A 12,654-nucleotide genomic window follows, 5' to 3' on the forward strand; every position below is an offset into this window, starting at 1 on the left:
GAATCGGTTATTTCAACATTACCACATAGGACATTTTCTGATGACCACTAATGCCACCAGTGCACTATATCTTTGATTGGGTGTGTCACCTACCTTAAAGACCTTCCATTTATCTGGAATGCCTTGTTGCAATTTCTTAAGCAAAGAGTTAATCCGGATACCTTAATGATGAATGGTATATTGGGTATATACTATATCATATAATTCATATCCACCAAATCTTCTAGGATATTTTTGAATTAAAATTCACTACATTCCAATATTTCGTTAGAAATATAGATATTATGTTCCAAAGTACTCAGGTCCATTGCCTTTCCTTTTCTCATCTTTTATCATTGTGGTAAGGGACCCGACTCTCCCCATATGTTTGCCATGATCTCTAGTTGCAGGATACCTTAGAGATATTTAATATATTTTTCAAAGGTCCCATCGTAATGCATCCCTCTATATATGAGCTTTATACTTTTATAGCTTGTCTTTCACCAATTTTGTTTTATATTTTGCATTATTTCTCCATCGCAAAATTAATAGTTGAAACTGACGTAAGTTGTGTGTTTTCATTGTTAATTAGAACACCTTTTGAAAAAGTGTGATTTCAGTTGACAACGATATTTGAGAACAATATACAATACTTAAAGCTCATATATATGACAAGATCGTTAGTGGTGTTTTGTTGAACTATGCTGTAAATGTTTTCCATTTTTTTTTGGTAAAGGTAAATGCTTTCCTCTAATTCTATATATACAATCATCTGATTCTTCCCGATAAATAATTGGCATTTAAAAAAAAAAAAAAAAAAAATCAATCAATGTTATTTTTGTCGATCTCTAGCTAATTTATGGTGCAAGGTTTTAAGTGTACGTTGTATAATATTATAATCTATGGAGTTCACTGAAAATTGAAAACACAAGAGTTTCGGAAAAATAATTGGGAAATTGGATCAAAACCGAAGAATGTCAACACTTGGGCACTGCAACTACACGGCATCGAGTCTGATCGAACATTGAAAAAAAAAGATGTTGAAACTGTAATTCAAGTATTCAACGCCAGAGTCTATGGTGAATTAACCTTCTAGAAAAGGAATCAAGCTTATCTATTGAGAAAAGCGTCAAGCTGGGATTCTTTAGGGGGGCCAATTTTGTCTTCTACATTGCAGCAGAAGTTTTTACAGTACATAAGAAGTAAGAAACCTCCACAACCTATCCCCCCCTACCTACAACCTCATTTGTCATTGTTAAATATAGGAGGTTTTAGTTCCTCATTCTTTTGTTTTTGGTAGGCAAGTTGCTCACTCATGTGGTGCAGTCACCAAATTAAACGATCAGGACAAACAGTCCTTCAAATGATTTATCCACTTGTACTCGTCTGGTCAGGTACTGCTATATTGTACTGCTATATTGTAATGTGAAAAATGTCAGGGATCCGTTAATGAAGGGGAGCTGCTTTACTAAATTTCTTGAATCTTTTTTGTAGTTAGGAAAAATTCTCAAATGTTGTAAGAGCATCGTCACCGTGCTAAAAAAAATTGCCACACATCAATATTTTAACTCAGTCAAAATTGCTAAAACCAGTTTAAATTTAGGGTAATTTTGGACACACTCATAAAACCACTCCCATACCCTATAACTAACTAAATTTTTTGTCATACCCCACTAACCGCCTCAATCCAATAATATCTCCCAAATTTATTTAGGATATTTCCAATAGGGGCCAAAAAAAAAAAATCAACAACAACAACAATAATAACAACATGGTATTGTAATCTTGCACTTCAGAATTCAAAATCATTAGTTGTTAATTGAGACTTAGGTTGGACAAAAAACGTAGGTATTTGTACTTGTCCATTGTAGTAATCCAAGGTATAATAATTTTTCAAGTTCTCCCATTCGTCAAAGTTTGATTTATTTTTTTTCTTCAATTTTAATTTGATTTTTTTTTTTTTTCATCCTCATTACTTTGGTAAATTATTGAAGAAGAATTCAAGATAGAGTATGCCTATCTTCTCCAATATTGGGTATGCCTATCTTCAAAATAGAGTGCGAGGTAAATTATTGGAGAAGAATTCAAGAACATTTTTTTTTTTTTAAGAAATAAGAATAAATAAATAACTTATTTTGTCTTGGGTATGCCTAAAAAAAAAAAAGGCAATTTAGGAACTTAAATATGTCTAAAATAATTTTATTTATTTATTTTAAAGTTGGGTACGGGATTGTTTTTATGGGTGTGTCCAAAATCACTCTAAGTTTATGTATTAATGCATTTTTTCCATATTTTCGATTTCTATTTCGGACAACAAAACTTGTCTTGTGCATTCAAACGGGAATAGTTGTCCCGTTTGTCCCTAATTTTTTTACTAAAAACAAATCAAAACATTGAAACGGCAAAACTTGACCCGTTCAAAAAATTAAAAAAATGATGATGAAATTTTTTATTACTGTTGTTTTAATTTTTTATTAAAAAAAATGTCAAAACTTCTGGACGTCAAAACTTGACCCGTCCACCATCTAGACGGCTAAAGTTGACTCGTGCGAGTGGCTTCTAAATTTAGAGTATTTTGATCGAGAATTTAACAATTGCTGAGATAGAAACAGGTGTTTAACAGCACGTTGGTGAATGAAATTGCTATAAAAATTACTACCTGTCACATTGGCAATCAAAAATAGCAGTGCACCATTCCTTATAGCAACTAATTTACCAGGCATCCTACATACAAAACCAAAACGAGAACGAAATTTGGAAGTGTTAATATGATATTTGGGGTTCATAATTCCATGTAAATGGCAAGCCAATATCTTTAACCTCTCGGTGAGAAAGTTTATTAAGATTAAGTTTTGACCAAGAAACAGTCTTAAACTAACCAATAAATCTCCTAAAATTACTCAAAATAAATGAGAAAATAATTCCATAAATTAAGGGTGATTTTGGACACACCCATAAAAACACTCCCGTACCCCAACTTTGAAATAAATAAAACTTTGAAATAAATAAATAAAATTGTTTAAGACACATTTTAGATTCCTAAATTATCCTTTTTTTTTTTATTAAGTATATCTAAGACAAAACAAAACAAGTGTTTATCCTTCCAGCAAACACAAACCCTTCGCACTTTTTTTTTTTTTTTTTTTTTTTTTTTTTTTTTTTTTTTTTTTTTTTTTTTCTGTAATTTTTTTTCACCCTTACGAAAGGAATTAGAAAGGGTAAAATTATAGAATTTGGAAAAACAAATAAGTCTTTCTCCTCCTTTCACTCATCAGCCATTAATGCATTTTCCCCCCTCATTGCAGCTCCTTGCTGTCTTTCTCATTTTTTTCTTGAGAAATTTTCAATTGGATATATTTCTACTAAACTCCTTTAACCCTTCTACAATGATGAAGAAGAAGTAATTGCAATAAGAAAAAGAAAATCAAATTTGAAGCAATTTCTAGAAGAGAAAAAAGTCAATTTTTTTTTGGCCATTTTTTTACCTTTATTAGAAGTTTCTTATTATGCAAGGTGTCTTTGCAAAGAACAAAAAATTCTTCAAGGTCCAGAGTATTACTTTCAATTTTTTTTTATTTGTTGTTTCCTTTTGGAATGGGGTTCTTGTTTTTTTTTTTTTCTTTATTTACCTCTATTGAAAATATCTCAAATTAATTTGGGAGATATTATTGAATTGAAGCGGTTATTGGAGTATGTCAAAAACTTAGTTAGTTATGGGGTACGGGAATATTTTTATGGGTGTGTCCAAGATCACCCTAAATTAAACACACCAAACCCATAAAAATAGAATCTGATATATATAAGTCAAACTAATAAAACTCTCGAGTCTCGACAACCTCGACTCAACATTTTTTCCTAACACCAGCCTAGATATTTTCGCCCCCACACCTCCTTCCTTTTCTATAAAATCACTCTTCACTCTCTTCTCATTTTCCTCACCCTCAAAACCCTGAAAAATCTCTTTCTCTCGTCTGCTAAATAACCATGGCCACCATGACAGCTGCTTTCACTTCTCACATCTCTACAAAACCAAAAACATCTTTCTTAGACTCTCAATCTTCCTTCCATGGAATCCCATTTACTCAAACTTGCCTTCAAGTCCAACCACTACGTTCTACATCTCAAAACAACTCCATCTCCATGTCTTCCACATCATCCTATGATCTCAACTCATTTACGTTTGAACCAATCAAGGAATCCATTGTTTCACGAGAAATGACTCGTCGTTATATGATGGACATGATAACTTATGCTGATACTGATGTTGTCGTTGTTGGTGCTGGATCTGCTGGTCTCACTGCTGCATATGAAATCAGCAAGAATCCAAATGTGAACGTTGCTCTTATAGAACAATCTGTCAGTCCAGGTGGAGGAGCTTGGCTTGGGGGACAGCTATTTTCTGCTATGGTGGTTCGCAAACCCGCACATAGGTTTTTAGACGAACTCGAAATCGAGTACGATGAACAGGACACATATGTTGTGATCAAGCATGCTGCCTTGTTCACTTCTACCATTATGAGCAAGCTTCTTGCTAGACCAAATGTGAAGCTGTTCAACGCTGTTGCAGCTGAAGACTTGATTGTGAAAGGAAACAAAGTTGCTGGTGTTGTGACAAACTGGGCTTTGGTTTCTATGAACCATGATACGCAGTCATGCATGGATCCCAATGTTATGGAAGCAAAAATTGTAGTTAGTTCTTGTGGACATGATGGGCCTTTTGGAGCTACTGGTGTCAAAAGGCTTAAGAGTATTGGGCTAATTGATTCAGTTCCTGGTATGAAAGCCCTTGACATGAATACTGCTGAAGATGCTATTGTTAGGCTTACTAGGGAAATTGTCCCTGGCATGATTGTTACTGGAATGGAAGTTGCTGAAATTGATGGTTCTCCAAGAATGGCGAGTTTTTTTTTCTTGATTATAAGCTTGATCCGTGATTTTGTTGTACAACTTTAATTTGACAGTACTGTTAATTTGATGCTGATTTTGGTTTTGATTTTTATTATAGGGACCTACATTTGGGGCAATGATGATATCAGGACAGAAAGCCGCACATCTGGCTTTGAAAGCACTGGGTCAGCCTAATGTCATTGACGGGACCTACAAAGACGGAAGTATTCACCCTGAGCTGATTCTGGCCGCTGCAGAGACTGCTGAGACTGCTGAGGCATAATCTCTTGGTATGAACAGTAAGGACCAGTTCTAGGGTGGGGTGGTTGTAGATGAAGGTGATGTTCATGTGGTAGTGGATGTAGTGGTCCATTTTCTGGTTTTCTTTTGGAAGCTGCAGGTAGACGTTGGTGCCTTGGTGGTAGGGGTGCTTGGTGTCCTTTGGTTATATCTACAACTAAATAAAATGTGAATTATGCTAAACTTTCTAATTTACTTTTACTGGGAAACTATTCTAGTTTTCTGTTCTTACTCCATAGAACCACAGGTACTAATTAAATATTGGACGTTACACAAAGGAGAAGGCTCAACTCCGATCCTGAAACACAATTTCACATCCTTGATTAAGGCTCGGTTTCAATGGACAATAGTGGATATCTTATGATCCATAAGAGCTCTCTTAGATAATTGATTTGAATGTTTGCCTCTATAAGACTATAACAGAGTTTCATATACTGACATTAGTATTTCAGTCAGAATTCATATATAAGCCGACGTCTGTTCCAGTATTTTGACATTGTTCTAGCCGTTTGGGTCTATAATAACTTAGACACCCCAGATTCCCAGGTATGTAAGATTGTGGGACTGGGCTCATCATTTTCAACCACCATACAGGCCTGTAAAATACAAGAGCAAGGGAGTCACTATAAACATTAACACAGGGATCCCAACCAGTCGATACACGACTATTGTCTTTTTGCACGCAAGTAGTCGATATAGAACTATAGATATTAGATAAACCCATAGACTACAAACTGCTCCCATGCCCAAACTTGCCCAGGAGAAAAGTTGTAGTTCCAGGTATGTAAGGGAGTAATATTCTCGTTGAGGAATATTAAGCACGCGTTAAGCATAAGCAAAGATTGTAGCGAACTCATATCATCGACTTCCAAGATCGATTCGTGAGCAGCTCGCTTCATGTAGGTGGTACACTTCAGCTCGCACTAGAATACATCGAGTCGGATAGACGACCTCAATCAAACGCTTCGAGTGATGACAACATCCCTTATCCAGATGCAATCATCACCGTAGCCATACATGTACTTCCAATCACCGTGATATATGAACTACTGCACCCACTCCCTATCATCACACAATTCCTACCAAAACCAACCTAACACTCATACTCAATCTCCACCCTACATATGTACATGTCAGTACACATGTCTCAGGGATCTAGACCTTCCCATGCCTATAAATATCACCTATATGAACTACGTGAGACCTTATTCTTCTAAGCCTTTAATCACAAGAAGATACGTGAGGGGTTAAACAAAAGAAACGAACTTCGGTCTAAACTCTTTCCTAAATCCAATTCCATTATCCTTCCTTCCCTGTATGTAAAGGAAACAAAAACGCTCATTTACATTGGCGCCGTCTGTGGTCTCAATTTATTGAGAAACCACTTCACAAATCCTAAAATCAAAAGAAAAAACACTCAAGCCCACGAAGCATGGCAAGCCTCGAAGCTCAAATCCAGAGTTTGGCAGGTCAGCTTGGAATGATGAATGAGCAAATCACCCTACTCAGACAGGAGAATGTCACTCTCCGCGCCCAAGTCGACACGCAGAATCCACCTGCTACCTTAGAAGAGGACGGCATCAACGAGGTTAATCAACAGATTAACGAATTGTCACAACGAATCGACCAAAGTGCAGTCAAGAAAGACGCTTCCCAGATCGTTCAAAAAATGCTGAAGACATACCGGGCGTCTCCGATTCATTTCCGAGGTACTTTAGTAAAGCTTCTCCTCCAGATTTCATTCAACCTCGTTTTCCAATGTATGATGGTAGCACGTGTCCTGGTCAACACGTGGCTCGCTATATACAAAGCCTGTCACTATATAGTGCACCAGAGTTCGATCACCTCCACTGTCGTTTGTTTCCCGCCAGTCTCAAAGATGGCGCACTCGATTGGTTTTTCTCACTCGAGCCAGACTCGATAAAGACCTTCGAGCAGCTCACCGATTCATTTGTTAGTCAGTACGTTCATAACAGGCGTAAGAAAGCTGATCTTGATTCGTTGTTCTAGCTCTCACTTGGTGAAGACGAAACAATTCATGAATTTCTAGGTCGGTTCAAAGCCGAACTATTGTGCATGGAAACAGGTCTGAAAGAGTCCTTCGCCACCCTGACATTCTCCAACACCTGCCGTGTGCGCAACACGACACTCGCCAGATCGCTGATGAAAGAATGCCCCGAGACTTTATCTGAGCTATACGCTCGAGTCGACAAGTACATTAAGCTGCAGGAAGGCCTGAAGCGCCAAGGCCTACCAGAAGAAGAAGAGGTCACAAAGCAATATCCGGACGACCCCCAGCCTTCAAAAACAACCCCCGACAGAAGAACGGAAGTCGGGAAACAGAATGAACAATGACAGTGAGTTTGCTGTTCTCACACGATCTCCTAGTTATATACTGGAAAAGATCAAGAAAGCTACCTATTACCGACCTACTGTACGACAACCAAAAGATCGATCTGGCAAGCCTTATTGTGCCTTTCACCGAGCCAAATGTCACGAGACCGATGCGTGCTGGGGGCTAAAGCATTACCTTCAGGACCTCATCGAAGCAGGACATATCAAGCAGTACACCAACATTGCTGATGGCGATCTGCGCCATAAGCTCATGGCTCACAGAGTACGCAGTCGATCTCCACCTCGCCATGAACATCACAACGTCCAAGCTCGCTCCCGTAGTAGAGGACGACCAAGAGATCGCTCCCGCCACGAGCGTCGTCAGCATTCGTCAGACCGAGACAATGACAGAACCATTCACATGATAACGTTTCCAGATGATTTAATAACATCATCCAGAGAGAAAAGACGGCGTTTTGGTGCCCTTCAAGAAGTTTACCATTTTTCTTCCCAAGTCGCACCTGCCCCACGCAGTTCCGGTCGCAGTTTAGGTGATATCACTTTTACGGAGGCTGACCTCAACAAGGTTTGCCTCCCACACAATGACACACTTGTAGTCCACGTCAAAATCAGCGACTGGATAGTCAAGCGCGTCTTGATAGATCCCGGTAGTTCATGTGACATTCTGTTATACCATACTATTCAAGAGATGAATTTGCCCAAGTCGGTCTTCATAGACCCCATCGCTCCTCTCTATGGGTTCAACGGCTCCAGAGCCGACCCAATCGGTGACATCATACTCCCAGTTTCGGTAGGATCTAGAGAGGACAAAGTCAGCTTCAATACGCGCTTCAGCATTCTAGACATTAAGTCGTCATACAATCCTATTCTAGGACGACGCTGGATTCATCAAATGCAAGTTATACCATCAACGTTGTATCAAGTTCTCCGCTTCCCAGGCCCAAGGGGAATGATGGAGCTTCAAAGCAATAAGCTCGAGGCTTATCATTGTAATCAAATCCTCTCAGCGAACAAGATCGCCGACCTACCTACCCACACAAGGAACGAGCCCACCAGCTACACAATGGCCAAAGACCTGGTCGCCGAGGTCAGAGCCAAAGCACCAACACAGAACGTTGGGGGCACCAGCAAGAAGGTCTATTCGTCTGTTCAAACCCCAAAAGTCACTCAAGCCGTTGTTGCTCCACCAGCCAAGACCCTAGAAATTACTCTAGTAGTTATTGCTCCACCAGGCACAACCCCAGAAGTCACTCTGTCATTCGTTGCTCCACTCATCAAAACTCCGGAAGTCGCACCATCATGGATCACACAGCCAACACATATTCCAGAGATCACTAGCCCCTGTTGTCATAACCACAGAAACCACTTCAACCTCTGTTGTCGTTGCCACAGAGGTCGCTCCAGCTCCTGCTGCCAACTCCACTCTCCCTTAGGTCAACAAAGCATCTCCGGAGATCACTCCACCCGAGGGTGCATCAGCGTCAAAGGCAGCATCTCAACCTGCAGACAGAGAGCAAGTGAACCTAGGAACAGAAGATGACCCTAAGTTCGTATACGTACGGGCTAACTTAGACCCTACACTCAAGGCTCAACTTGTAAACTTTTTAGCAATGAATAAAGATGTTTTCACTTGGTCGTATATCGACGTACCGGGAATAGATCCCAATGTTGCATGTCATAGGCTAAATGTAAATCCTAACGCTAGGCCAGTTCGTCAGCGACCTAGATGGTTATCTTTGAGATTTCAAAAAGCAATCAATGATGAGGTTGACAAACTCAAACAAGTCGAATTCATCAGAAAAGTCGATTACCCAGACTGGATTGCCAACATAGTAGTCGTTCCAAAAAAGAATGGCACAATTCGTCTTTGCGTTGACTTCACCAATGTTAACCAAGAAACACCTAAAGATAGTTTCCCTTTGCCTATAATTGACCGGCTCGTGGACCAGACCTGTGGTCATGAGCTCCTGTCATTTATGGATGCGTACAGTGGATACAATCAGATCCCACTCACTGAAGAAGACCAGGAGAAAACGTCATTCATCACTGAACAAGGAATTTACTGCTACAACGTCCTCCCGTTCGGCCTCAAGAACGCTGGAGTGACTTATCAACGACTGGTCACTGACATGTTCCAGGACATGTTAGGGGATACCATGGAAGTCTATATCGATGACATGGTCGTCAAGAGCAAGAAAGTAGGGGACCACCTCTCTCATCTTGAGAAAGCGTTCTCCAAGTTACGCCAGACTCGAATGAAGTTGAATCCCGAAAAGTGTTTTTTGGAGCGTCCTCAGGAAAGTTTCTAGGGTACCTTATCACAAAGAGGTATCGAAGCTAACCCAGAACAAATTAGAGCGTTCTTGGACATGCCCGATCCACAGACAAAGAAGCAAATACAAAAGCTATCAGGAATGGTGGCAACACTAAACCAATTTATATCCAGGGCATCAGACAAATGCCGACCATTCTTGCAACTTCTTAAAAAGGGTGAGCAGTTCTCGTGGAACGATCAGTGCCACCAAGCGTTCTCCACCCTCAAAGAGTACCTTACTACACCTCCCGTCCTAGCAAAAACAACAGATGGCGAAACGTTGGGGCTGTATCTAGCAATATCAGACTTTGCTATCAGCTCAGTTCTCTTCAAAGAGGAAAACAACTCAGAGAATCCAATCTATTTTACAAGTAAGACGCTCACTCCAGCTGAAAAGAATTACTCTTACATTGAAAGAGCAGTACTAGCATTGTTATATTCCGCACGAAAGTTTAGACCTTACTTTCAAGTGCATCCAATCAAAGTACTCACCGACCTCCCGTTGAAGAGAATCCTTCCCAAGGAGAACAAGACAACTCGCATGGCAGTATGGGCTGAAGAGCTCGGGGAGCACCACATCGAGTTCGTCCCACGTACCTCACAGAAAGGACAAGTCGTTGCAGATTTCCCTGTCGACGACCTAAATTGGGAATCAGAAAAAGTTACTTCATCCACAAAGAAGAATGACAAGACCGTCTGGTCTCTCTTTGTAGATAGATCTAGCAATCCTGGAGGAAGTGAAATCGGAGTTGTCCTAGTATCCCCAGATGGAACAATGATAGAGAAAGTAGTTCGCATCGACTTCATGACCTCCAACAATGAAGCGGAGTACGAGGCGTTAATCATGGGGATCCGCATGGCGCTACAACTCGGTGTACAAGAGCTTCAAGTCTTTAGTGACTCGCAACTGGTCGTTCGCCAGGTTGCTAAAGAGTACACTACCCACGAATGTAACCTTTCTAAGTACCTTCAAGTTGTTTATCAGTTACTTCCGATTTTCAATAAAGCCACCATACATCACTTTTTGCATGACGAGAACCGTCACGCAGACAGTTTAGCTTACTTGGCTACTCAAACACCGAACTGCGCCCCTAGACAATTACTCATTGAGGTTATTGACCAACTTGCTTACCAAGTGGAACACGTCTTAGAAATCAACGACCTGTGCCCACTCTCTGATAATCAGATGAGTCAAACATGGATGCAACCCATCATAGAGTACATCTAACACGGCACGCTCCCAGAAGAGCGTACCAAAGCCAGGCAAATCACATATCAGGCGCGCCCTTACTGCTTGGTCAATAACAAGTTGTTTAGAAAATCCGCTGGCGGCCCTCACTTGAGGTGCATAAGTCCAGAACAAGGTCAATTGATTTTTGTTGAGATTTATGAAGGAGAATGTGGAAACCATGCGGGAGGTTGCTCTTTGGCTCACAAAGCGATCTCCCAGGGATACTTTTGGCCTCGAATGCAGATCGACACCAAAACATATGTACTCAAGTGCATCAAATGTCAGACCTTTGGCCACAACATCATACAACCAGCTTGTGAATTGATTAACATCGCGAGCCCTTGGCCATTTCACATGTGGGGCATGGACATCATGGGACCATTCATCCCACAAAAGAGTACCGGTTTTCGCTTTGTCTTAGTCGCAACTGATTACTTCACTAAATAGATCGAAGTAATTCCTTTAGCTCATGTCAAGGAATCACACGTCAGAAACTTCATCTGGACTCATATCATTACCAGATTCGGCTTGCCACATACATTGGTGATGGACAATGGTTCCCAATTCAAGGGTAAAAATAGTCAAGGAGTTTCTGCCCAAGTGGAAGATCATTTATACATTCTCCACTCCTCAGTACGCTCAAAGCAATGGTCAAGCAAAGGCTATCAACAAAGCAATCTTAGAAAATTTGAAAAAAATATTGAAAAGAACAAAAGCCAATGGACAAATCAATTAGAAAACATATTGTGGGCTCATCATACCACAACTCGCTCCAGCACAGGCGAGTCACCATTATCCCTATGTTATGGCACAGAAGCCGTTATCCCCAACGAGCTGACTGAAGTCACTACGACTAGATCAGAACTCATCGAGTCTGGACACAATGACTCCGTCCTAGCACGAGAGGTCGATTTGCTAGAAGAACGGCTCGACCTAGCCGCCATCAGAGTGACATCTTATCAACAAACTCTGAAGAAGTCCTACAACAAGCGAGTACACCCTCGATCTTTTCAACTTGGTGATCTAGTTCTGAAAAAGACTCAAGATGACTCCAAACTAGCACCAACATGGGAAGGACCATACATAGTGGAACGAGTTGTCGGCAATGGAGCATACTGGAACAAGACCCAAGAAGGGAAATTATTGCCACGCCCTTGGAACACTTACTTGTTAAAGAAGTTTTATCAATAAAACCACATTGTTGTATATTTCATGTTTTTCATTTACTGTAAATTCAAGTTTCATTTACTTATGTATTACAACCTATTATACCTGACCTCATCGATGAAGTACCAAACTCGCAATAAGAGCATTACCAATATACGCGCACTTCCAACACTGTCTTGATTTTCAACGCTCTCAGTGAGCAGTACGCTTCTAGAAGTTAACACACTCTCCGTGAGTAGCACGCTCTCTTGAGCTAACAGGCCCCAGAGCCTCTCCAATTCTCACTAGTTGAGGACCTATACTTCTAAGATCAACTCGGTGAGAACGCTCTCAGTGAGCAGTACGCTTTCATAAGCTAACACGCTCTCCGTGAGCAGCACGCTCTCTTGAGCTAACAGGCTCCCGAGCCTCTCCAATTCTC

The 12,654-nt window shown here is 40.4% G+C and overlaps 1 protein-coding gene across 1 annotated transcript; it reads left to right on the top strand.

The window, feature by feature from the left end:
* Positions 1–3,798: 3,798 nt before the first annotated feature.
* On the top strand, positions 3,799–5,349 carry LOC147477686 (thiamine thiazole synthase 2, chloroplastic-like). Its single transcript, XM_086582597.1, has 2 exons — positions 3,799–4,875; positions 4,985–5,349. Exons 1-2 carry the CDS (start codon positions 3,964–3,966, stop codon positions 5,147–5,149), a joined length of 1,077 nt encoding a protein of 358 aa, XP_086438723.1. The 5' UTR covers positions 3,799–3,963; the 3' UTR covers positions 5,150–5,349.
* Positions 5,350–12,654: the final 7,305 nt, after the last annotated feature.

The sequence above is a fragment of the Coptis chinensis genome, chromosome 9 (assembly GCF_015680905.1).
Source record: "Coptis chinensis isolate HL-2020 chromosome 9, ASM1568090v1, whole genome shotgun sequence".
Classification (NCBI taxonomy): domain Eukaryota; kingdom Viridiplantae; phylum Streptophyta; class Magnoliopsida; order Ranunculales; family Ranunculaceae; genus Coptis; species Coptis chinensis.

Bases quoted from the DNA above. Each gene is read 5' to 3' on its own strand.
- LOC147477686 (XM_086582597.1), top strand. From the start codon at position 3,964: ATGGCCACCATGACAGCTGCTTTCACTTCTCACATCTCTACAAAACCA. The intron at 4,876-4,984 runs GCGAGTTTTTTT...TTTTTATTATAG, and splicing joins TTGATGGTTCTCCAAGAATG to GGACCTACATTTGGGGCAAT.